Raw genomic sequence first — 27,581 nt, forward strand, 5'->3', positions numbered from 1 at the left:
CTGATTTTCCTGCCTTTCAATCTTCTGAGTGTGGGGTTTAGAGACAGCAGCCACCAAAGGCATTTATGTTACATTAATATACAAAGTGAGGGGTTGGAGAGAGGGTCACTGGTTAAGAGGGTATACACAGTGTTTGGTGTTACACTGCTGTCCATCACCGAAGGAAGTCAGGACTGGACCTTAGGCAGGTCAGGAAGCAGGACCTGATGCAGAGGCCTTGGAGGGATGTTTCTTACTGGCTTGCTTCCCCTCGTTTGCTCAGCCTGCTTTCTTATAGAACCCAGGACCACCAGCCCAGGGATGGCTCCACCCACAATAGGCCCTCCCCCCTTGATCACTAATTGAGAAAATGCCCCACAGCTGGATCTCATGGAGGCATTTCCTCACCTGAAGCTCCTTTCTCTGTGATAACTCCAGCTTGTATCAAGTTGACACACAAAACCAGCCAGTACACTGCTCTTACAGAGGATTCAAGTTTGGTTCCCATGATGTCATGTCAGATGACTCAGGACTGTCTGGAACTCTGGATCCACCAGCCTTGTAACTTTACTGGCCCTTGTGTCTACTTCTCTCACGTGTGCATGACCCCAATGCTTATATATAATCACAAAATAAATCGTTACAAGCTAAGATGAAACACATACACTACAAAACCCACGATGCCACTGGACCTTCAGAGTGGACTAGGGGACCATGGGACCGTGTAGGAGGCTGAGGACGACGCCCTTTCTCCCTGCTCCTTTGTTCTTCTCTCTGGGTTTTCTGCTTTCCAGTGACTCTCAACTTTCATCCCAACTTTTCTAGAAAGGACACTTCATATTGGTTCACATGAGTCTGTATTGAGCTCAGAGGGTCAGTCAGGGTAGAGTCCTGTTATATGAATATTCTCAAGTGGACGAGACAGGGAGGGAGTAGAAGAACAGGCAAGCCAGGACCATGGTTTTCTGGGAGAAAAAAAAAATGAATTTTATTCCATAGAAAGGGGCTTTTCTAGAGGGAACTACATGGAACAAGGAAGGCCTGATGATAGGGTGTCCCTACCTGGACAAAGTTTACACAGCAGGACTCTTCACTTAGAAACTCTCCCCCAGCTGGGTAGTGGTGGTGGCACACACCTTTAACTCTACCACTGTGGAGGCAGTGGCAGACGGATCTCTCTGAGTTTGAGGCCAGCCTGGTCCACAGAGTGAGTTCCAGGGCAGCCATGGCTATACAGAGAAACCATCTCAAAAAAACACCAAACGTCTCTGACGGTCGAGACGGCCAGATTTACGTCATGCAAGTGGGAGCATTCTTTGCAGTCTTGTGACTTTGTGGCACATCTAATGGTCTAGTTACTCTTCAGGTGACCATTGCTCATGTGTGGTCAGTGAATACTGAATGTGGGTGGATGGCTGAGATGCTGAGATCCGCAGCACACACAGCAAACTGTTTCAGAGTTCTCTTTCATCCTTCTCCAGAACCAATGAAGTTAGCTTTATCTATCGAGGCCAAGGCGTGGAAGATGCTGCTCTGTCGATACTTAAATGAAGAATATAAAAAGAAAATGTCAGACATGATAACATTCATCAATGAATACTTGAAAAAGTTGTCCAGACCCATTCGAGACTTAGACGATGTCAGGTTTGCCATGGAAGCTTTGTCTTGTATCCGAGATAATGAAATTCAAATGGATATGACTTTGGGGCCAATAGAAGTGAGTGATGATTTTGGATTTTGCTTTCTGAAATGCCTTTTAAAAATAGAAAAGTGAGCTTTAAAAATGTGATTCTGTAATGCATTTCTTCATCTGGTAGATAGAATAGATTTTAGGGGTGGGCTGAGATTGGGTTGTAAGTAGGTTGGATTCTCTGTATATCCCTGGCTGTCCTAGAACTCACTCTATAGACCAGTCTGGCTTCTAACTCAGAGATCTGTCTGCCTCTGCTTCCTGAGTTCTGGGATTAAAGGCCTGGGTCACCACTGCCCAGCTTGGAATAGTCTTTTTTGATGCTGATGTCTTTGAGGGCATTCTAACACAAACCAGATACAGAGGGATATTAACACACTTTAATGGGCTAGGCAGTGTTTAGTGCTTGATGCAGATGCCAACATCTTATGGGAGGTGTTGACCTCATGCCTTGGGCAGGAGGACCTGTGTAGACTCAATGGTCACCTGGTAGAGCTTAGACGAATAAAGGAGGATGCTAGGGGAAAGTACCATATTCTGTTTTTCATTACAGTGATGGTAAATTACCAGAGTGTAAAATTCTCAGTGGCTTCCAAGCACACAGGTTTATCATCTCGGTCCTGGAGATCACTGGGGAATATCAAGATTCCATCTGTCCCAAGTATTTTATAATCAATAGTGTTTGGAATATATAGTTGTTTTGATTCTTAGTGATGACAAGAACCACTCTTAATTGGTTTCCTACTTGGTTTGTTCTCTTCAGACAACATCCTCCCACATTTGTAGCATCTGAGGAGTTGGTACTGGTGCTGCCTCCTCCCTGTACCTCTATTAGTTACATTCTGACTTCTACTAGTTACATTCTGACTTCTACTAGTTACATTCTGCCCTCTGTTAGTTACAGTCTGACCTCTACTAGTTACATTCTGACCTCTGTTAGTTACATTCTGACCTCTACTAGTTACATTCTGACCTCTACTAGTGACATTCTGACCTCTACTAGTGACATTCTGACCTCTACTAGTTACATTCTAACTTCTACTAGTTACATTCTGACCTCTGTTAGTTACATTCTGACCTCTGTTAGTTACAGTCTGACCTCTACTAGTTACATTCTGACCTCTACTAGTTACATTCTGACCTCTACTAGTTACATTCTGACCTCTGTTAGTTACATTCTGACCTCTACTAGTTACATTCTGACCTCTGTTAGTTACATTCTGACCTCTACTAGTTACATTCTGACCTCTTATTAGTTACATTCTGTTGCTATGATTAAACACCATAATGAGCCCAGAGTGGCATGCCCTGGGAAGGCAGAGGCAGGCAAATCTCTGTGAGTTCAAGAATAGCGTGGTCTACAGAGTGAGTCTAGGACAGTCCATGTTCTGAACATCCCTAGACAGTGTCATCAACTGGGGACCTTTGGGGTATTTTCAAATTCCTTAGTCTATGGGGGACATTTCTCACTTAAACCACCAGAGTACCTGATGTTTGCTACCACTGCATGCGTTCTGAGACCACTGGTAGATAATGATCTTCATGTCTTGCTACTTTTAAGATCTCAGTATTTGGGAATTTGGGATGCCAACCACCCATCCTTTGCTATTTAATAAATGATCATTTGCTTCTTCAGCAAACTTTTTTTTTTTTTGTAAATCCAACTGACTATTCATGCCCATCATTTCCTTTTGCTCCTTACATAACTGACCCCTGCTTTAACATATGAGACATGACCCCACAGGCACTGACCCAAGATCACCGAGGGGAAAGGCAGCAAATAGCTCTAAAGATGTTTTCGAAGCTGGAGTTTCTGGGATCTGCCTGCCTCTCCCCTATGGGTGGCAGGGAAGTGTGGGCTTCAGAGCCTGTGGTCCTGAGTCAGCACCATGGAAACCACTGAGCATCTAGAGGCACATCCACAGCTTTAAGTTTGGAAACCAGGCTAGTAGAATTCCCCATCTTCCTCGAAGAGGAGGTGGTGGTTTTAGGATATAGCTACAGCTGCCAATGACTGCTTTCCCTGAGGTGTTTGTGAACTCTGCTGTCCCCCTGCAGGAAGCCTACGGCATTTTGAACAGATTTGAGGTTGAAGTGACCAAGGAAGAGTCGGAAGGTGTTGACACCCTGAGATACTCATTCAACAAATTGCAGAGCAAAGCTGTAAGCACACTACTTAATCCTATCTTTCTATTAAGTCACAGCTTCCTGGAAAAGGCATTTTGAGCTTTAAAAATCTGCCATGTATAATAATTTTATCAACATGCAACCCGTATACTGGATGAGTGGCCATTTTGAACCAGGCAACTCAGCAATTTTTTTTTAATATATTGGCAAAATGGTCTAAAAACCATCATGACCTCCTTCTAGACAGAACCTACTCCTTATTCCCTAACGAGTATATATATATATATATATATATATATACACCCCCGACCGTGCCTGTTAGCTGCCTCTCCTCATTCTCTGCCCCCCCTCGCCCCCCTGCCAGCCCCGAAGCATTTTCCAGGTCTGTGGATTTATCGTTTCTGAATATTTGATGTAGATGGAGTCATAGGGTACATGGGCCCACATGAGGAATCTTCAACTTAGCTTTCATTTTCAAGGTTTATCCATGGCGCCCCAGGCATTTTGCCTTTCTTTCAGTTGCTAATGATATCAAGCATCTATCCATGTGACCATTTTATCGGTCATTTGTAGATCGCCAGAGGAACAGGCACAAAAAACGTTGGCTTAATTTTTTTTTAAATGAACTTTCCTTTCTTTTTAAAAAAAAATATACTGAGGAGTAAAACCCTTTTATTTTTTAAAATATTATTTATCTAATGTATATGTGTACACTGTCACTTTCTTCAGACACACCAGAAGAGGGCATCAGATCCCATTATAGATGGTTGTGAGCCACCATGTGGTTGCTGGGATTTGAACTCAGGACCTCTGGAAGAGCAGTTGGTGCTCTTAACTGCCAAGCCATGTCTCCAGCAAGTGTTTTCTCTCTCGTTCTGGGTATAGTCTTTTTATTTTACTGATGTCTTGATTGACTTAGCAATGCTGGAAACAGTCAGACCTGGGTCCCTCCATCCATGCTCAGCGGAGTTCCACCACTGAGCTATCATCTCAGTTCCGACTGACTTGTGTTCTCAGAGGTACCTTCTGTATCTTCATGGGAGCCTAGCCAATCCAGCTCTATCTTTTGATACCTGTATTGTCCTACCATATTCAGGAAATCCTTGACCAGAATCCCATTATACAGACCCACTCTTATGTTTTCTTAGGACAGTTTAATGAGTATGGTCTTTACATTCAGATCTCTGATGCATCTCATGTTAATTTTTATCTGCAGTGCAACTGTCCTCTTGAGTAACAAAGCAGACAGGGACTGCAGTGTCCTGTAAGTGTGTCCGGGTCCCTCGTGTATCACGAGTGAGCAGAGACAGCTTTAACCCCGCTGTCTATGGCCATGACAGACTTGCTGGAGGAGAAGGGCACTTTTCATTTTTAATACATTACTCAGACCCTCATGCTGAATGTCCTTTTTGATTCCAGGTTTCCGTGCAAGATGAACTTGTGCAAGTGCAGCCCAAATTTAAAAGCAGCCTGCTCGAGTCTGTGGAGGTCTTCCGTGAGGATGTCATAAACTTTACAGAAGCCTATGAGACGGTAATTTAAACAGGGCACGATGCATTTTACACTGCGTGTGGTAGGTGTATGTGAAATCAGAGGGACCCATCGAAAGAGGAAGGCAAACTGTATGTAAATGATCCTGCTTGAGTGTCTGCTACTATCTATAAAGGCCTTCCTTCGAGACAGAGAGAGAAAGCAGACTTGACTGTTCAAATAAGCATTAGTCTAGAAGGTTGTGGAAGAAACAGAAGAGTTCTATCCTGTCTAGGAGTTAGAATTCCTACAGAATTTCTAACAGAGGGGCTGGGAGACGGCTCAGCAGTTAGGAGCACTTGCTGCGGAGGAGTGGAGTTTGGATATAAGCATCCTTGCTGGGCAGCTCACAATGTTTGTGACTCCAGCCCTCTTCTTGTTCCTTGAGAATACCTGCACTCATGTGTGCATATCCATCCCTCTCCTTCCCTGCACCCTCAGCCCCCGCAAACACAGGCAGACACACACACACACACACACACACACACACACACACACACACACGCACCTCAAAAACAATAGAAATCTCTTTTAAAAAATAAAGGGAGTTCTAGACAGAACCATTAACTGACACATACGTTGATTAACAGTAAGAATGGAGATATTATTGTTTCTTGCAGGAAGGACCCATGGTACCGAATATTCCACCCCAAGAGGCTAGCAACAGGCTACAGATATTCCAGGTAAAGACAATTTCTTCTGTCACATTGACAATCCAGTATTTTAAAGCATGATTTTTAGAGGAAAATTTGTTGTTGTTGTTTTTAATCTTATAGGAGAAAAAACTTAATGTTTAAAATACATGCAAATATTAGTCGCATTCTAATCTTGTGAGTGAATGCAGGTGTGTGCTTTTATGTGTGGGCATATGTGTGTGCTCATATGTGTGGACATATGTGTGGGCATATGTGTGTGCCCATATGTGTGTGCCCATATGTGTGTGCTCATGTGTGTGTGCTCATATGTGTGTGCATACGTGTGTAGATGTACCTGTGTGTGTGGCCACATGGCACATTCATTTGGAGGGGAGAGGACAACCTTGAAGTCACTGACTTTCTTTCTCTTTCTCTTTTGAGGTAGGGTCTCTCAGTGGCCTGGAACTCTCCAAGTAGACTAGTTGGGGGCCATTAAAGCCCCAAGGTTCTGTCTCCACCTCCCTAGTATTGGGGTTACTAGTTCAGGCTACAACACCCAGCTTTGTATTATAATCTTGTAAACAATATTATTTATCCCTCTGTCCCTCCCTCCATTCCCCCCTTCCCTCCCTCCCTCCTTCCCTTTCCCTCTCTCCCTCTTGGCTATGCACAGAATCTCAGTTTCTTTGAAGGATGATACCTTGACAGTTGTGAACTTAGTACTTTGTCCATTTCTTAGCATCTCTTCTGGTAGATAAAGTGAAGAAAACTGATAGGACAGTTGGTATCAGTATAAGAGTTTAAATGTTGCATAGTGATTTCCCTACTTACCTTGTATTCAGTGCTAGTCTCCCTTTTATATGTGTTTCTTTAAAACTCCGTTGGTCCATACTATATCATATTCTTTGGGTCAGACCAACTGTTCATTGTCTTTTTCCATTTGGATGACTGTTTTGTAAATTCATGCAAGGCTCAATAAATTTGGCTACCACAAGCCCTAAGGAATTCGGTTTCCTTGTTCTACCTCCACCCAACCTTAAAAACTCTATTTCCTGCAGTGCCTCTAGAATATTTTTGTATTCCCCGTCCTTCTTGCATTCTCAGTAATTACAGGGGGCTGAGAGCTGGAGCGATGGCTCAGTGGTTAAGAGCACCTGCTGCTCCTGCAGGGGAGCCTGGGTTTGATTCCTAGCACCTACATAGTGACTCAAAATCATCTGTAACTCCAGTTCCAGGGAGTCCAGTGCCCTCTCCTCTCTTTTTCATCAACTGCATACACACAGCACACATAACACACATACAGACAAATGCTTATGCACATACGATAAAAAGAAATAAACCTGAAAAACATATCAGATACTTGCCATGTGTCTTTGTCGATAGAAATCCAATTAGGAAGTGGTTTTTATCTCTAAGCTGCTAAAATTGGGACAACAGCAAGCCAAAGGACAGGATTCTGAAGCCAGGCGGCAAGCATTATGACCTAGTTATGAAGACTTGGAGTTTGGAAGTAGGGGTATGGGTCTCCTGGCCCATATGGGAACTACTGGGGCAAGCAGAGAAGGCTCCCTGGAAGAAGAGGCATCTTAGGAGCATTTCAGAAGAATAAACAGAGTCAGGCAGGGGAAGGAGGATTTACAGTGTGTGCAGAGGCTCAGCAGTGAGAGCTAAACGGGGGTATGTAGGGAGACGTTCACGCTCTGGGGAGTGTAACCCTGGAAAGGGACTCTTGTGGCATGCTACACTGTAACAGGTGGATCACTATTGTTGTATCTGTGCTTTGAACAAGGGTCACATTTGAACGACTGAGTGTATGCTATTCAGCTTTTAATTAAACATTTTTAAAAAGGAGGGGTCCTGAGAGGACAACCCAGCAGTTACTGGGATGCCAGTATCCAAATGGTGGCTCACAACCACCTATAACTGCAACTCTAGGGGAATCTGATGCCCCCTTCTGGCCTCCACGGGTACTGCATACATGTGTACATACACAGAGATATACATGCACACACAGAGTTAAAAATAAAATTAATCTTAAGAAAGGATAGGGTGTGTGTTAGCTTTGGAATTATGATTTCTAGACTCTGTACCGTACATAAAGAAAACAAGTTGGTTCTCTTAGGCTAACACATCTCTCACTTTGGAGTCCCCTGAGAGGGAGGGAGATTGCTAAAGTAGCGAACAAGCCAAACTTAAAGGTTTCTAAAATGCCATTTTATTACTTTCAGATCTGCAGATGGGGATTTGAAATATAGCATTTCTGGAGATCATTTAGTTTGTTAAAGAATTAATTTAATATAAAATGGATGCTTGTAGAGTGCTTGAAAGTTAACTTCCCTAAGTGTTCTGCTTTCCTCTAGTGGCTTGGATAAGAATAAATTTGCCCCACAAATCCTTCCTTTCATGTGCGTTACCCTTTCTCTCAATTATAATAAATCATACTTTAATGGGACCTGAATTAATTCTATGTCAGTAAAACATTAAAAAAACTTTGTTATAGGCCAATTTCGATGATCTATGGAGGAAATTTGTCACATATTCATCTGGGGAACAACTTTTTGGACTACCTGTGACTGACTATGAGGTTTTACACAAAACTAGGTAAGTTCTGAAAACTTGCAAGTATTCCATGCAGATCAGTAAATACAGCCCATGTACAGGAAAGAACATGGCTTTGGGTGCTCCTAAGTATTCCCCTTATACCTACTGTGTCTGCCTTGTTAGGGACTTAATCTCCATGGTGCTTCATTTTATCTATCAGCTTGAGATCCAGGCCATGCCCATGGGTGACTGACTGTCAGGTTACCTGAAGTGCTAAGAGCCTCTCACTGTGGGTGGCCTCATCCCCTAGGCTGGGGTCCTAAAGTGTATAAAAAGGAGAAAGCAAACTGAGTGCCAGCATTTGGCGCTTTGTGCTTCTTGACTGGATGGCATGTGACCCAGCTGCCTTGAAGTCCCCTCTAAAGGACAGTAACCTCAAACTTTGAGCTAAACTAAACCCCTCCTTCCCAGAGCCATCCGTGTGACCAGCTGCCTCCATATCCTCTGTAAGGAACCATAGCTAGAAATTGGAGCTAAAATAAATCCCTCCTTCTGGAAGTTCTTTGGTCAGAGTATTTTATCACAGCAGCAGAAAAGTAACTAACACACACACACACACACACACACACACATACACACACACAGGAAAGAAGGTTGCTGGAGAAAGTCCACTGCAATAATTCTGGGCTTGCATAAAGTTAGCTTATGACTTGTTTCTTCCCCGTCCCATTAATTTTGGACGGTATTGAAATTTCAACCCCTATGCTTTTAACTTCCCTTCTGACTATGTTTATGCCAAGGATGCTCTGCCTCATAGGGCAGACAGAGATTGTATTGAAATTGATGGTAAAACAGCTCACTTGATTTTAAGCATTATATCTGGGACTTAAACAGGACACAGCCAATAAGATCTTAACTATATCTTTTCTCAAGAGCAGCATTGAGGCAGGGGCATGGCTTATTGGAAGGGAGCTCACCTACCATGTGTGAGGCCCTGGGATTGATCCCCAGCACCTGGGGAGGGGCACTACAATAGTGCTCTTAGAGTCTTGGCTTTTGACTTTCATTGGCAGTTGGATGAATGGCTCAGCCAGCCGTTTGGGGTAGATGATTTTACTCTTCTCTTCTAAAACACTAATCTCCAAATGTAATCTGTTCACCAGTTATGTTAAACTTGCAGGTATCTGATTCTTATCTAGGAATCAGATATTCTTGTTCTAGGAAGACACTGCTTAATTCTGAATTCCAGGTTATTCTAAGTAAAGGTTAAAAAAGAGGGAAAGGTTGGGCAGTGGCAGTGGTGGTGCAGGTGCATACCTTTAATCCCAGCACTTGGGAGGCAGAGGCAAGTGGATTTCTGAGTTCAAGGCCAGCCTGGTCTACAGAGTGAGCTCCAGGACAGCCAGGGCTACACAGAGAAACCCTGTTTTGAAAAAGTAAAAAAATTAAAAAAGAAAAAAGAAAAAAGGGAAAGACACAGAAATGGTGTCTTCAGAGCTCTGTTTTTAAATTTTGTTGAAACACAGTGTGTCACCCAGAGGATGATATAGTAGTGATTTTCCACTTTGATGTCACCCTGTAGAAACTGTCATGATTCTTCTGTCCCCCTCTTATTTTACACACCTTTAACATGATGTGGAATAATTCTTATTTTGCATGCCTTTAATATTTTGGCATAACCTCTGAGGAAAAAATGAAATTATTCTTAGGATCATGGGAAAGAAAAACAATTTAAAAAATTGACATGTAGGGTAACTGGAGCTGGGTAACTTTTAATCCCAGCACTCTGGAGGCAGAGGCAGGGGGATGATATGAGTTCAAGGCCAGCCTGGTTTACTTAGTGAGTTCCCGGCCAGCTGGGGCTACACAGTGAGACCTTGTCTCTAAGATACAAACAAAACAAACAAAAACCAGGGTAACTAACAATGTAGTATGTCTCTTAGATGTAGAAGAGAGTCCAGATTGTCCCTTATAAAATAATCAAGCCATTGGTCCATGCCAAGTGATTCTATGATTTAGGATGTTGTAGAACTCAACCTTATTAATGGAGTTTATCAAAGACTTTTTGTATTGAGAACCACTACTGCCTTATGTATCTCATGTCTGAGTGACATTACTCATGTCATTATGCTGTTCCCCAGAAAAGAGCTCAACTTGCTTCAGAAGCTTTATGGCTTGTACGACACCGTCATGGGCAGCATCAGTGGCTATTATGAGATCCTCTGGGGAGATGTAGATATTGAAAAGATCAATGCAGAGCTACAAGAATTCCAGAACAGGTGAGCGTCCGTTATGTTAGCTTGCTTAGTGTTTGTCCTGCAAGGTTCCCATAAGTCCATTCACAAACTAAGGCTAAGAGAGACGGTTCAATGGTTAAGAGTGCTTCTTGCTCTCTGAGAACCCCAGTTGAGTTCCCTGCCACCGCATCAGGTGGCTAAGAACCACTTGCAACTCCAACTCCAGGGCACCCTCTTCTGGCATGTCTGGGTACTGCATGCACAAGGTGCATTTACCCAACATACCCATATATATCTCTCCCCTGCAATTAAAAATAAATCTTAAAGGGGGGGGGGCATATCAGGGGCTGGAGAGATGGCGCAGCGATTCAAATCACTGGCTGTTCTTCCAAAGGACCTGGATTCTGTTCCTAGCATTTGCATAGTAGATCATAACTGTCTCTCAGTTTCGTGGGATCCAATACCCTCTTCTGGTCCCTTTGGGCACCAGGCATATAGATAGTACAAACACACGCAAGCAAAACAGTCATACACATTGTTGCTGCCTGATTATAACACTTTCTTCAAAGGGCAGGGGTGGGGGGAATCTCTTAAAAACCGAAACAACAACAGCCGGGCAGCGGTGGCACGCACTTTTAATCCCAGCACTTGGGAGGCAGAGGCAGGCGGATCTCTGAGTTCGAGGCCAGCCTGGTCAACAAAGTGAGTTCCAGGACAGCCAGGACTATACAGAGAAATCCTGCCTCAAAAAACTACCACCAACCAATCATTTTTGTTTTTCTTCCTGAAAGATGTCGGAAACTCCCCAAAGGACTCAAAGACTGGCAGGCGTTTCTGGACCTCAAAAAAAGGATCGACGACTTCAGTGAGTCGTGCCCATTACTGGAGATGATGACCAACAAGGCGATGAAGCAGAGGCACTGGGACCGCATCTCGGAGCTCACTGGCACCCCCTTCGACGTGGAGTCCGATACGTTCTGTCTGAGAAATATCATGGAAGCTCCGCTCCTGAAGAACAAGGATGATATTGAAGTGAGTCTGCGAGAGAGGGAGGGGTCAGCAAGCCACTGAGGAATGCTGCCTCTTTATTTCGTGAAAACATCAGTCACGGAGTAGACATCATGCTGCCTCTTTCTTTTGTGAAAACATCAGTCACCGAGTAGACATCACATGTATTTTAACATGTGAGTGGCTATGTGTGGGCTACGTGCATGAGAGTGCAGTGCCTTCGGAGGCCAGAAGGGGGCGCCAGATGCCCTGGAGCTGGAGGTTCTGACCTGCATGTATGGGTGACTGGAACCTCTGAGCCATCTCTCCAGCGCTGACATTATTTTATCTTTAGATTTTACCATACACATAATTGCACATATTTGTGGCACTCAGAGTGAGGATTCAATGCATGCATATAGACTGTGTCATGGTCAGATCGAGGCAACTCACATTTCCTTGTATCTCTTTTTTTATTTCCTTGTGTGTGTGGTTTTTGAGCCCCCACTGTGCTTTCTGGTTCTACATTAAATACATAATCAATGCCACTGTGAAGAATGGTCGCTTTGCTCTGGGATGTGGTTTTCCTTTCTCCTGTCCCTCTGGATTCTGGTGTCTGCTCCTCCTCTTCCTTCCTGCGAGGGAGAAGAAACTCTTGCTTCTTCTGTGTTAGCATTTACTTTGTTTTAGCTTCAACACAAGAGAGAGCCTGTGCTCTATTTCCCGTCCTGGATACCTTACACAGATTTTTAAATCATTTTATTTTTAAGATTTATTTTATTTTTATACATGTGTGTATAAAAATGTGTGTGTGTGTGCATGTGATATGCACGCAGTTGATGTGCATATGATTGTCAGTGTCACACAGGACAAAAGAGGACATCAGATCCCTTGAAGCTGGAGTTATAGACAGTTGTGACCAATATGATGTGGGTGCTGGGAACTGAACTTGGGTCCTTCACAAGGGTTTTTTTTTTTTTTTATCTACCCAGACATCTTTCCAGCCTCTGTGATATTTTGGTGTGTGTGTGTGTGTGTGTGTGTGTGTGTGTGTATTTTGGATTTAGGGTCTCACTGTGTAACCCTGGCTAGCCTGGAACTCACTATGTAGTCCAGGTTGGTCTCAAACTCACAGCAATCTGCTTTCTTCTGCCTCCTGGTGTGCCACCCTGGTGTGCCACCCTGGTGTGCCACCCTGGTGTGCCACCCTGTCCAGCCTTGTTTTTGATGATGGCGCATACTTTTGTTTTTGTTTTTTTTCTTTTTTCTTTCTTTTTTTTTTTTTTTTTGGTTTTTTGGATTTGGTTTTTTCGAGACAGGGTTTCCCTGTATAGCCCTGGCTGTCCTGGAACTCACTCTGTAGACCAGGCTGGCCTCGAACTCAGAAATCCACCTGCCTCTGCCTCTCAGAGTGCTGGGATTACAGGCGTGCACCACCACCACCCCCCGGCTCTTCCTCGATTCTTAAGTGTTGTTTTGCCCTCTATATATTTCTTGAAAAAGGAGAGGTTGAATTTTCTTTACTCGAGGTTGAATTTTCTTTACTCTTTCAAAATAGCTTGCATGAGTAGTGTGTTTCTTACATTTGAAATAAGAAAATGTGCCACTCCCATGAAGCCGGCATGTGTTAAGAGACGCAGAGCTGGTCAGATTGGAGTTGTTGGGTGCATGCTCAGGCTAGTAAGAAAGAGATAGTTGTGAAGAATTTGGATAACAGCATTAATCATGCAGATTTATGGTGTCCAGGGTTTCTGAAGTATTCTGATGAAATGGAGGGTGGCTAGGGGTTTATTAGGTATATACTGATGCCAACGTTAAGATCAAATGATCACCTGAAACACATTCACGTTAGAGCCTGCTGCTGTCTTCTGTCTTTCAGCTGCACTTTGATTTAAAAAAAAAGTTTATGGTATTTATGTATTTTGTTTTTAGTGAGTTGAATGTCTTGTCCCAATTTTTTAATTCAATGCTTCTTACAAAGGCTATTTTGAGTTAAAAAAATTAAAATAGTATTGCAGTCTTCCTTTCCCATAATTTAAATAATTATCTATTGTGCATGTGTGTGCATGCGGAAACTGATGGACAGCTTGCAGGAGCCGGTTCTCTCCTACCACATGGGTTCCAGGGGACTGGGCGAGCCTCACATCATTCAGGCTTGGTGGCATGCACCGTTATCTGCCGAGCCGTTGCACCTGTTTGCCTTTTCTAGATTGTTAATTGGTCCTGATGTGAACCTGCACCATGGGGCCTTTTGGCTTTCTCCACTACAAGTCAAGGCGTCCAGCAAGGTGACTTCTGGTCCCTTCTGGGCTACTACGGGTGCTGTGATTTGTTATTGCGCAGAATGTGCGGTTGAGATCCCATGACCCGTTCTCTTACCTTTCTTGAAAGGATATCTGCATATCTGCCATCAAAGAGAAGGACATCGAAGCCAAGCTGACTCAGGTGATTGAGAACTGGACCAACCAAAACCTGAGTTTTGCAGCATTTAAGGGCAAAGGCGAGCTCCTGCTCAAAGGAACCGAGTCTGGAGAGATTATCACCTTAATGGAGGATAGCTTGATGGTCTTGGGCTCCTTGCTAAGCAACAGGTATATGAATTTTATAATTCACGGGTAAGATTTAAATCTGGTGTTTCTAGCATCACAAACGACTCAGCACAGCCTGGTTTTGTAGCTGGAACAATTCATCAGATTCTGCCCCGCCGTTCAAGTTTTCGTGTGTACCAGAACACAGAGTCTGTTTTCCCTAAGAATCACCACTGCTCCATTAGAGGAACCGTCTCTCGTATTTCCCCAGGATGGAAGCTCTCATATGTGTTAGCTCCAGGATGGGCAGTTCAGACAGCACTACAAAAAGCAGAGCTACCCAGGGAGAGCATTTGTAACCCCACCCCTCATAGCTGATCTCAGGTTTTCCTTTTTAATTACATGTATATTATATCTATCAGTATCTGTGTATGCCACATGTATACAGGTGCCCATAGTGGACTCCTGAAGGGGGCGTTGGATCCCCTGGAACCGGGGTTACAGTTGTTGGGGACCATCTGATAAAGATGCTAGGAACTGAACTTAGCCAGTGCTTTTAACTGCTGAGCCATCTCTCCAGCTCCAGCAACCTTTGCCTGTTCTTTCCCCCACGTGCCTGAGAAACACATCACGGCTCCGACATCGACAGAGGCGGATGTCCCTTGCTAATGTCCAGCATCCATCATGACCCCTGCCCCAGCCTGTAAAGTTCTTGGGTTCAGGGAATTGTGGGTTGGATTATTGAGGTAAAGATCCATGATTTGAGTCTGAGTGCTCCTGGCAGAGGGGACCGTAGTGGGGTCATTGCTTCCTGGACTTCGAGGGCTGGTGGTACCCACGGGTCATCGTAGATTTGCCACTGAGACCTTCATGTGTGAAAACCTCTTGAAATCAGATTGCAGGTTGACCAGAAGAGAGGCAGCAGCCAAGAGATACAGGACTTTGGTTTGAGGATTTGTAGCTTCCATCTTCCTTGCTAATCGCAGTAGAGTTTATTGTTGTTTTAATATATATGTACCTGTGTATATTTGTGTATATGTTGAATATCTGAATGCACCCTGGGGAAGCCAGAGGAGTCATTGAATTTGAGTCCTTGAATCTTATTCTTATGTGAACATAACCTGGTTGAATATAGCACCACAAAACTCAGCCTTCTCACAGGTCTCTGGAAGGAGAGTTCATTTGGAAGTCAGTTCCCAGCATGCATAGGGCCCTGCTGGGGAGAGTACTTGGTTATTTGAGAAATCTCTCATTCTGGGAGACACCCTCCTCCCTGAGATCTGTGAAGCCCAAATGTGTCAGCAAATCACACCCCAGCACTGGCCACAGTCAGAAATCTGTTTTCTACTCTTGCTTTTAGATATAATACCCCGTTTAAAAAAAGTATCCAGAACTGGGTCTTCAAGTTGTCCACTTCCTCGGATATCATTGAAGAGTGGCTGGTGGTCCAGAACCTGTGGGTCTATCTCGAAGCTGTCTTTGTGGGCGGCGACATTGCCAAGCAACTGCCGCAGGTGTGAAGAGCTTTTGCATTTATTATAAAATTCTTTTGGTGAGCTGGGCCTGGTGGTGCAGGCCTGTGATCTCAGCTTACTCATGAGTCTGAGGCAGGGGAATTTTAAGTTGGAGGCCTTGCTGGGCTACTTTGTGAGACTCCCGTCCAGAATGTAAATGGAAAAAAAAGATCGGAGGTAAGCTTTAGTGGTACAGGGCTTCTTGCCTAGCATTGTTCAAATCCTGGACCTGGGGGTTCAATCCCTGTGACAACGAAAATAATATTTGGTTCCATCTATGTCTTTGTGAAAACCTACCCAAAATGCATGGTTATATGTTAATTTTTACATGTTATTTTGTGTACACATGCACAGATGCCGTGCTACACTTACGGAGATGATCCTTGCGAGTCAGTTCTCTGTCTCCCATGTGGGCCCTGGAGATTTTAACTCACGCCATCCTGCTTGGTATCAGGCGTCTTTACCTACCGAGCTGTTGTCAAGTCTTGACAAATCATGTCAGGAGTTAGCAAAGTAGGGACCAGGCACTTGTTTAAAAAAAAAAAACAAAATAAAGTTTTAGTTTTGAGAGGTGGCTCAGCTGTTAAGAGTCACGCTGCTCTTGTAGAAGGACTCCGAGCTGGATCCTAGAGGTCACTGTAAGTGGCTCACAACTGCTGCGTCTCCAGCTCTGGGGTATCCCACATCCTCTTGTAACTTCCGTAGGCAAGCATTGGAAACCTCCCCACCATGTACACATAATTCAGTTTTAAAATAATTTTAAATAAAGTTTTATTGGAGCACAGAAAGACAGGGTGCTGATCTCTGATTTACACCAGGAGAAAGAAGAAAGCCCTTAGTTTCACATGGTGATGTCTTGAGATTGGGTAGGTTAACATCCATTCCAATGGAGCCCCACTAAAATGTCAAACGTCCTTCATATCTTGAACCAGTTCTCTGAGAGTAGGTCTAAACTTCACCTATGTTTAGTTAAGCACAGTTTAACTATTAGTAAACTCACTACTATAAGGTCAGGAATATATAGTGTGGGAGGGGGAAGTCGGTGTGTGTGTGTGTGTGTAGATACAGTTTTAGAACTATGTATTGAAACATTTGAAACAGTAGAACTATGCATTGAAACAGCAGCTGTTTGGAGCCTTTGAAACAGGCTGAGGATATGGCTCCTTAGTATAGTGTCTGCGTAACACTCATGAAGCTCTGGGTTCAAATCCCAGGCGAAGGCAGGAGCATGAGAAATCCAAGGTCATCCTTGGGTTACTGGGTTCGGGCTTCCTGCAGCCATGTCTCCAAAGAAGAAAGACAAACAGTTTCACTCTCACACTAGATATCTTTCCTCTTATACAGCAAAGTCCACATATCCTGAATTTGTCCGTTTGTAGGCAGGATCTATGCAGATTGTAAATCAAAGCTTAAAAAGCACGAAAATGGCTCATTTCTCTTTGCAACAATGCGATTTCTTCCAGAATCTAATACTAAAGTCTGTTTCTAATTAGAATATGGCACTTTTAGAAGAGACAAAATTATGCCAATTTCCAGGGGCTTTTTTTTTTTTTTTGCAACCAAATGAAAAACTTAATATCACCCACAGCACACAGAGGGTTTTTATTTGCTAGTATGTAAATGAGGCTTTGTTTTGCGGTTTTACTGTTCCCCCCCCCCTTTCCTGTTCCCTTTTCCCTGAGGTAATGCAGAGCTACCCTGATTGTAAGGACTCTGAGATCGAATTATCTCCGTGCCTCTTCAGTTCACTCATCAGCCCAAAACACCTGGGGTGCCGAAAGACTAGATTTGAACTTTAAGTTGATAGCGCTGCAAATTAATCATGTGGCACTTCAAAAACTATATTAAATGCAAGGAAACAAATAAGCGATGGGTCCCACTGTGGCCGAGCAGCATTTTAATAAGCGGCTTTATAGGTTTGGGGTCTCGTTCTTCAGAATTAATTCAGATGAATTTTTCCCCCCCGTCTAAGCGAGATGAACACAGGCAGGGTTTGAAGAACCGAATGGGGTTTTCAACTCGAAGGGCTTGCTCTTTTCCATGATCCATTCACTAATCTTCACCCAACGGCGGATTTGCTTTTAGGAAGCCAAACGTTTCCAGAATATCGACAAGTCATGGATAAAGATAATGCAACGAGCTCATGAGAATCCCAACGTGATCAGCTGCTGTGTCGGGGATGAGACCATGGGGCAGCTCCTGCCTCATTTACACGAGCAGTTGGAGGTCTGTCAGAAGTCCCTCACAGGGTAAGAGCCCTCCGTTCCCTACACCACACTTCATCACACACCACTTAGTAAGCGCAGTGTGCATTTCAGGTGTTTCTGAGGATGGTTCCACAAGAATTAGCAATCTAAAATTCCCATAAATTCAATTTTTCAGTAAGAAGGGCGTGGAATGGGTAGGCTGAGGCACTGCATCAGCTTCCTAGGGCTGTTGTGCAAATCACCAAAAGCTGATGGCTTGAAGTACCATATATATATACACATATACATACATATACACATACATATACATGCATATATACATACACATATGCGTACATACATAAATACATACACGTGCACATGAACATACACATACATACATATATAAATACATACATGCATATAAATACACATACACAAACATACAGATACACATACACACACACATACATACATATACACACACATACATACACATACACATTCCCAGTTCTGGCAGCAGGAGGTGTGTAATCAAGGTGTTGGCTTCCTCTGGAGCTTGTGACAGCACTGTGGTGGTTCTGGGGCTTCTGGGGTTTGTGCCATAACCCCTACGAGTGTGTCTCCACGTGGCCTCCATTGCTTCTGTTTGCCCCATGAGGGCTCTTGTGATTGGGTATACGCCTTACCTGGATACAGGATGCTGTTTCCTTGGGATCATGGGGCATACACATGTGCTCAACAAACACGGACGTTCTCTTTTTAAAGAAAGCTCTTTGGATTCATTATTCCCTCAGAGATTCTCTTTGCTAATAAAGTCGCATTTACAGATGCCAGGGCATGTAAATGTATCTTTTAGGGGATTATGCTGAGCCCAGTTTGGGCATGGAGCAGGGGTGTGTGGTGAGAGGAGGGCTGACCAGACAAAGGCCTAGGTTCTCCCCCCTCCCCCCGCCCCCGCCCCCCGAGAACATTTCTTGATGCTAGTAAAAGTTACAATGGAAACCATTCTTAATTTCTATTTAAAATATAGTGGTGATGCGTCCCAGTTCACCCAGCTCTATCCGACTCTGCTCCAACATCATGGCTGGTTGTCCTCTGTACCATTCTCAAAATAATTCCACCCCAGATTTAAACCATGAAGTGCCCAACACTCTGACACAGGCTCATAGGAAGGTTCCCGCTGAGAAGGAAGATGGTGACAGATAAAAGAGAGGTGTCCCTGCTCCCAAGTGCCTGTCTCTGGGACTTTGATTCTCACCAGATGTCCCAGAGGCCAGTGAGAAACACCTGCTGCTGTTTGCTACTCTCTTATTGGCCAACACAAAGAAACATACACACAAACAAAAATCCCCAAAGGACTCACCCGGTAAGACGCTCTTGACTCGTTTGAAGGTATTTGGAAAAGAAGCGACTGCTGTTTCCAAGATTCTTCTTTGTCTCCGATCCGGTTCTGCTGGAAATCCTCGGACAGGCTAGTGACTCCCACACCATTCAGGTATGAGAGGCGCACAGCCAAGGGTTAAGTCTCTCTGTCTGTGGGATATACAACCATGGAAAGACAGTATTAACATCCTTATAGTACGAGGCAGGATGGCTGAGACTCAAAAGTCATGATGTGTACAGCTGGGAGGGTGACCTTCTCCATTGCCATACAGACATGAGGACCCACGTTCAATCCCCCAACCTACATTAAAAAAAAGTCCTGGGCTCCGTGGTGCGTGCTTCTAATACCAGTGTTGAGGAAGCACAGACAAGTAGACCTCTGGCTTAGTTAGTCAGCCCAGGTGACTCCTAGAATCCTCCCCGCCTCCTGTTTTCACATCACACGTTAGATGGTGTTTGAGGAGTGATGTAACAAACATTCCGTGTACCCCCTACAACCCACATGCACGCGCACAAATGCATGCTTGTACCTACAATGTACCTACAAAACACGCTGAGCTCACACCGTCCAGGAGAGGTGGCGCGGGCAACAGTCCCCATTCACTAGCCCCGTGACCCTGCCCATCTCCTGGTTTCCTGGTGAGTCTTGGCTTTCGAGCTGTGAAATGAGACACACACAGTGGAGAGAGGAAGTGAGAGGGCCCAGGGCCCAGCAGGGAAGCAGGTGGGGGTGGTATGTTTCTGTCTCCATCTGGAGAACAGAAAGGGATGGGCCTCTGAGCTAGTACAAGACGTGACTTTGCAGGACTGGAGGACAATATCCTATAGGATTTTAAAAAATGGGACACAGTTGGGCCATCATGGTGTACACCTGCTGTAATGCACAGCCCTCAGGAGGCTGAGGCAAGTGCTACAGAGTTCAGGATCAGCCTGGTACTGAGTAAGTTCTCAGCTAAACTGAAGTGGAGAGTGGGCCTCTGCATTAAACAAGGGTTGTAGTAGTGTCTATTGCTGTTTCCCCCCCCCACTTCTTTATTATTGTTATTATTATTATCATCATCATCAATTTATTTTTTGGTTTTTCAAGACAGGGTTTCTCTGAGTAGCCCTGGCTTTCCTGGAACTCACTTTGTAGACCTGCCTCTGCCTCCCAAGTGCTGGGATTAAAGGCGTGTGCCAAGCCAGGGGGTGGTGGTGCACGCCTATAATCCCAGCACTCTAGGAGGCAGAGGCAGGTAGATTTCTGAGTTCGAGGCCAGCCTAGTCTACAGAGTGAGTTCCAGGACAGCCAGGGCTATACAGAGAAACCCTGTCTCGAAAAAACCAAATCCAAAATAAATGAATGAATAAATAAATAAATAAATAAATAAAGGCGTGCACCAGCACTGCCTGGCCCCCACTTCCTTTTTAGTTTTGAGTTAAGAAAGTAAATTGTTCTCTTGTCTCTCATGAAGACAAGCGAAATACTGAGGTTTTACGCTTTAAAAATTTATAGTGCACACGCATGCAGTATCCATGGAGGCCAGAAGGGGGCACCAGAGTCCCGGGAAGTGGAGCTACAGGTGGTTGTGAGCTGACCAACACTGATGCTGGGAACTGAGGATGGAGTCCTATGGAAGAACAGGAGATGCTCTTAGCTGCTGAGACATCTCTCCAGCCCCTACTGAGGCTTTAAACGGCAGCTCAGCTTACGCTTGGCTGCATGTATGATGTGTTGGTTCTGCCCTGTGTCTTCCAGCCGCATCTCCCTGCAGTGTCTGACAACATCAACGAGGTGACCTTCCATGCTAAAGACTACGATCGGATGATGGCCGTCATATCAAGAGAAGGGGAAAAAATCATGGTAATTTATTTTAAAACGTTGTTGTTATTTGGACTTGCCTGAAGACTGAGGTTGAGGAGAAAGCCTTTTACTTTTGAAAGACGAGGGTGTGGTGTGGGGAGTCGGGTGAGTAACCTTGGTTTGAATTCTGCTGCTCTGGCCTGGTTATGAATTAGTGTAGATAAACCACTTCTCTGAGACTCATTTTTATCACCAGTTACATTAGTGTTTAGATTACACCATCTCTATAGTCCCTTCTGTTCATGATTTTAGCTTAGTTCACCCGTGCATTTCAATATTTTTCATAGGAAGCTGGAGAGATGACTCAGTGGTTAAGAATGTTAGCTGCTCTTCCAGAGGATCTGACTTTGGTTCCCAGAACCCACAACAAGTGGCTCATGGCCACCTATAACTCCAGTTCCAGGAGACCTGACATCCTCTTCTGGCCTCCTTGGGCTCCCACATGCATGGAGTGTGCACACGTGTGTGTGTGTGTGTGTGTGTGTGTGTGTGCATGCACATGTGCACACACACATGAACATAATGCACATGCACACAAATACATGCACACACGTGCAATGCATGCATACACATGCACATGCATGTACACATGTGAATGCACATGTGCATACGTACATGCATGTGCCATGTGCGTGTGCATACCAACATACATGCACACATACATGTACAGAGGCGGGAGAGGAGAGAAATAAAAATATACCAATAAAGCTGAGGGCACTACAGGGTACTTATTCAGGCACGCCTATGCATACACATACATACAATGCTCCCATATACAAAATCAGTCAGTAGATATTTGACGCGAGCGATAGAAGAGCTTATTTTTTGTCATAGTACTAGGATTTATCAAGTGCGACAATTTGTAAAACTACCCTATTAATAATTGCTTACGTTTGTATGTTTTTTGTTTTGTTTTTTAAAGCTGGACACTCCCGTCATGGCCAAAGGTCCTGTAGAGATTTGGCTTCTGGACTTGTTAAAAGTACAGATGTCGTCACTGCATAATATAATCCGGTCGGCCTTCTATCAGATCAGCGACTCCGGCTTTCTCCTCTTACCTTTCCTGAACCACTTCCCCGCCCAGGTGAGGCTCGCTGTTCAGATGCAGAGACAGAGAAGGGGCCGTGCTCAGCCTGGCCATGTGGAGGTCGCTGTCCACTCCTGCCTGTCAGCCCACTCCATTCCAAGCCACGCCGGCCCATTTCCTAGCCCTCCTCTTCTCCCACTCCAAAGACATACGCCAAGACTCAAATAATGCATGGGAAACTCCATCTTGTAGATGAGCGTTTCTCGACCTGTGGGTCGTGATCCCTTTGCACATCAGGTATCCCGCATATCAGGTGTTTACATTATGGTCCAGAACAGGAGCAAGCCTAGAGTTATGATCTTATAGTTTGGGTGGGTGGGTGGAGGGTCACCACAACTTGAGGAGCTATATTAAATTTGGGTCACAGCGTCAGGAAGGTTGAACACCACTGTCATCAAACATGGGTCTCACTATATAGAGATGGGATTCGGAGAGGGATATGGACACACATAGGGAAATAACCATACACTTTCCTGATGTGAGTCCGGTCTCATCAGGGTGGGAACGGGTGTTCTTGCCCGGGTCTCTTACGAGCTCCCTGTGATTTGCCGAATATCATGAAGCCCTTGTATGGGAAATAAAGAACTGGCGGTTTCATTAAAGTTTCACCCAAGATAGAGGAAAAGTAGCTTTTAGTTTCTTCATAAGTAGTGCAAGCTAGAAGAGATGCCCCAGGGGGCGGGGACCAGATTTTGTCCCGTCTGTTTCCTGTTCCTGCCTGAACTTCAATTAGTCCCTGAATTAATGAGCATGCTTTAGAGACAGCTGAGAAATGATTGGGCGTTAATTATTCGGAAGGTATCAGCACAGACAAGGACCAACCTCCTCTGTAGAGATGAGGTCAGTGCTATGGTTCTAATGTCTTATAGTTGCCTTGAGCAATTTTAATGTTCTTGATATATATATATATATATATATATATATATATAAATTTTCCATGGTTAGCCAGAGAAACGGGCTTCTTAACAGTAAGATGGCATATTTTCTCTGTCCCTAGAAAGCACGTGCCACGGTGTGTTCTCAAGTCTCCTTCCCAGTGGGGAATTTAGCGTTGGGAGGAAAATTAGGAGCATGTTCAGAGCAGCAGGGGAATTGGACAGGACGTGACAGGGAAGCTGAGCATCCTCCCAGATTTCTCTTAGTGTTCATATATTATTTCTTTAAAGCAGTTTTTCCCCAAATAACTGAAATATGCCTGCTATCAAGCTTTTTTTTTAAAAAAATGTCTAACACCTCATCTCCAGCCTCTTTCAGAACTTATTTTCAAAGATTGTGAATGTGATATAAAAATCTGGGGAGATGTAAAAACCATGAAAGTGGGACTAAAAATTACTTATATTTATCCTGCCTGGAAATGATGACTGTATTTGACTCTATTCTTTCCTAGAATTTGTGTGTGTGTGTCTTCTAGACACATTGTGACACATATGGCACACACACACACACACACACACACACACACACACACACTCACATACAATCCTGCCTGCTTTATGTGAATAAGTGACAACCAAGATTAAATGTGAATGTGCCATACATGAGTGTCTACTGTCTGTAGGTTGTAAGCATGCCATCCATGTGTGTCTGCCATTTGTAGGTTATAAACATGTCATTCATGTGTGTCTGCTGTCTGTTGGTTGTAAACATGCCATACATGTGTGTGCTGTCTGTAGGTTGTAAACATGCCATACATGTGTGTGCTGTCTGTAGGTTGTAAACATGCCATACATGTGTATCTGCCATTTGTAGGTTGTAAGCGTGTAAATATGCCATTCATACATGTCTGCAGGTTGGGCTTCTGGGAATTCAAATGCTGTGGACACATGATTCGGAAGAGGCTTTAAATAATGCAAAAGATGACAGGAAAATCATGCAAATAACCAACCAGAAGTTTCTGGACATTCTAAACACTCTCATTAGCCAGACGACGCATGACCTGACCAAGTTTGACAGAGTGAAGTTTGAGACTTTGATCACAATCCACGTGCACCAGAGGGACATCTTTGATGACTTGGTAAGTCATGCCTCCTCTAGTACCTAATAATGTTGTTCAGAAGCATGGATGTACATGAGCGCACCTCTTACGTGGGTCTCTTTCCACTGTCTACACCACCTTAGGTGTAATAGCACTTCCAACAAGATGGGTGATTTTCATTCATTGGTCTTTAAAAGAAATTTGTTCTTTCTTTTGCTGTTGTTTGTTTTTAAATCACTTCATTGTAATGAACTCACAGATGAATTTGAGATAGAGTCTCACTGTGTTTCCTTAGGTATTCTGGAACTTGATATATAGACCAGGCTGGCTTCAAACTTACAGTGATCCTCCTGCCTCAGTCTCCTGAGTGCTGGGATTATAGACACCCACCATCATGCCCAGCTAAAATCACAAATGAAAACATCACACAGGGTCTTAGTTTTTTTTTTTTTTTTTTTTTTTTTTTTTTTTTTTTTTGTGGTGAACAGACACCATGACCAAGGCAACTCTCATAAGGACAACATTTAACTGGGGCTGGCTCATAGGTTCAGAGGTTCAGTCCATTATCATCAAGACAGGAACATGGCAGCATCCAGGCAGGCATGGTGCAGGAGGAGCTGAGAGTTCTACATCTTCATCTGAAGGCTGCTAGCAGAATACTGGCTTCCAGGCAGCTAGGATGAGGGTCTTAAAGCCCACGTCCACAGTGCCATACCCACTCCAACAAGGCCACACCTGCTAATAGTGCTACTCCCTGGGCCTAGCATATACAAACCAGCACACACAGCTATGTGAAGGAAGCCACTCAAATATTGCCTACTTCCAAACTCAGAGTGCCTCCTGAATGTCTTTCTATTCAGGTAGAAAGACTATTCTGAAGCAGTAAAGACTATTTACAGGTCTTACACTTTAGCTACCAATTACTTTTTTAAAATAGACTTCCCATACAGACACACACACACACACACACACACACGTACATGTATGCATGCACAAACCCTTTAACTACTAGTGTACACACACACACACACACACAAAACAAATAATATGAACTTTAAAAAAAGATCAGGTAAGTCTCAATCAGGTTTTACTCAGATCAAACTAATCACGGTTTGACATTTTGTTTTGGCCTCTGCAGACTCACTGTTTTGTGTTGGCATTCACGGAAGTTCACTTCAGCAATGCTGGCGTGGCATCCGTCTTTGCATCTGCTGTGAGCACACTTATGAGTGTATTTGCACACCCCTGGAAGGTGTAGCAGGCCCACAGCAGAAAGTTCTTTGAAAACTAGGTGCCAAGGAAAGGCCACCTTTCTGTGCAGAATGGATAAAGACAAGAAACGGACCGGGGCTGGTAACCGAGCTCAGTGGAAGAGCGTTTGTTTAGCCCATCTAAATTCCCAGGTTCACTCCCCAGCACCACAAACACAAAAGCCAACAAGAGCAAAACCACACAGGGGCACGCACGGTACCGCGGAACCATTTTCTCCAAGTCTTCACCACGCCTGACCCCGGGGTCCATCCGCATCCTAACTTAACCATGTTCTTACAATCTGCAATCTGTGATACTAGGCAGTCAGGATTTGATACCGGTGTTGTCTATTCTGGCCTCCCCCCTCCACCTCTGTCTTAGTTAGGGTTTTACTGCTGTGAATAGACACCTTGACCAAGGCAAGTTTTATAAAAGACAACATTTGAGTGGGGCTGGCTTACAGGTTCAAAGGTTCAGTCCATTGTCATCAAGGCGGAAGCATGGCAGCATCCAGGCAGGCATGGTGCAGAAGGAGCTAAGGGTTCTACATCTCTATCCAAAGGAAGCCAAGAACAGACCGGGCATCCTCAGGCAGCTAGGAGGAAGATCACCAAGCCCATCCTCCACAGTGACACACCTCCTCCAACAAGGCCACACCTTCTAATAGTGCCGCTCCTTGGGACGAGCATATGCAAGCCATCACTACCTCATTCTTAGAATCTTCAAAGGTTGGCGAAAGTTCCTGGCTGGCCGCATCTCTATAACTGTGGTTCTTGAGCCAAGGAGCACGGTCTCTGGGGTTGGATCCCGGCTGTGTTATCAAAGAGCAGCTCATTTAACTTATCGAGTACAAACAGTTCTAGGTAGGAACTCGGAATCCCTAGCTGCAGGGAAAAACATGGTCATGCTATAAAACGGGATGTAGATGGCAAGGCTAAGTGGCCCCATGAGCAGGAGAGCATTACATCTGTAAGAGTGTCTGCCTGCATGTATGTATTTGCACCACCGGCCTGCAGTACCCACAGAGGTCAGAAGAGGGAGGCAGAGCCCCCGGAACTTGACTTATGCCTTGTTTCCCTGCATGGGCAGGACAGAGGTTTTCTAGGCTTTACCAAGGGGAAGTGTGAAGTGCCTCAGAAGGTGGCCGTGGTGCCCTCTCTTTTGATGAACCAGTTTCTGACGTTATAGCCAGGGTGATGAGAACCTCACAGGTATACATGCGGAAGGCTGTCAGATGGGAGGGAAAGAGTAGTGCCAGGGCAGAGAGACATGTGCACACACAGCTACGCCTCCATTGTCTATCACCTCCAGTGGCTTCTAATTGCTGTGAAGAGAGTCTCCCAAACTCTTCCCATGAACCTTTGAGGCTTTCTATCTATCCTTTAAGCCCTACGCCCCAGTAATACTGAACATTTTTCAGTTGTTGAATCTGGTTTGTAGATCTGGGCCTTTGCCTTTTCTTTCCTTGCCTGATTTCTGTTGTTTGGCCAGGTTTTAGTTCAGATATATTTTTCTCCAAGTACCCCTCTCTGACTTCCTATGCCAGGTTAGGTCCCATTGCAATGTACTTCCGTGGGCTTTGGATTTTTTCTTTGTAAATTTTAATTTTTTTGTATGAATCTGAGTGTTTGCCAGAATGTATGTGTGTGCACCACATGTATGAAGTGCCCATGGAGGCCAGCAGAGGGAGCCCCAGGGGTCCTGGAACTGGAGTGAGCCACCTTGTGGGTGCTGGGAACTGAGCCTGGGTCCTTTGCAAAAGCAGCAAGTTCTAATTACTGAGCCACTCCCCTGACTTTCTTTCTGGTGTGGTTTATATCTCATTGAAATGTCTTGACTTTACCCCATCCCCACATTTTGGGTAAGCTCCAGAAGGCAGACACCACTTCTCTGTGTTCACCCAGTATGACTTCAGCAGAGAAGGCAAGCAAAAACTACTGTTAAATGGAGACTAACCTGCTTGTGAATGAGTGACTCCACCCTCGCCCCACACACACACACACACACACACACACACACATATACACACGCACGCGCATGCACATGCACGCGCATGCACACACACATGTACACGCACATTCATGC

General features: G+C 44.4%; 1 protein-coding gene across 1 annotated transcript in view; it reads left to right on the plus strand.

Moving 5' to 3' along the window:
* Dnah8 (dynein axonemal heavy chain 8) overlaps nt 1-27,581 on the plus strand; it is a 238,386-nt gene that overhangs the window by 70,013 nt on the left and 140,792 nt on the right. Inside the window, exons 25-38 of the mRNA XM_052164217.1 lie at nt 1,461-1,696; nt 3,728-3,832; nt 5,216-5,329; nt 5,947-6,009; nt 8,462-8,562; nt 10,644-10,781; nt 11,531-11,771; nt 14,118-14,317; nt 15,615-15,768; nt 17,854-18,017; nt 19,350-19,452; nt 21,079-21,183; nt 22,106-22,267; nt 24,060-24,284. Of these exons, the coding sequence (XP_052020177.1) occupies nt 1,461-1,696; nt 3,728-3,832; nt 5,216-5,329; nt 5,947-6,009; nt 8,462-8,562; nt 10,644-10,781; nt 11,531-11,771; nt 14,118-14,317; nt 15,615-15,768; nt 17,854-18,017; nt 19,350-19,452; nt 21,079-21,183; nt 22,106-22,267; nt 24,060-24,284 (2,111 nt within the window). The remainder of the gene's footprint in view (nt 1-1,460; nt 1,697-3,727; nt 3,833-5,215; nt 5,330-5,946; nt 6,010-8,461; nt 8,563-10,643; nt 10,782-11,530; nt 11,772-14,117; nt 14,318-15,614; nt 15,769-17,853; nt 18,018-19,349; nt 19,453-21,078; nt 21,184-22,105; nt 22,268-24,059; nt 24,285-27,581) is intronic.

The sequence above is a fragment of the Apodemus sylvaticus genome, chromosome 19 (genome assembly GCF_947179515.1).
Source record: "Apodemus sylvaticus chromosome 19, mApoSyl1.1, whole genome shotgun sequence".
Classification (NCBI taxonomy): Eukaryota; Metazoa; Chordata; class Mammalia; order Rodentia; family Muridae; genus Apodemus; species Apodemus sylvaticus.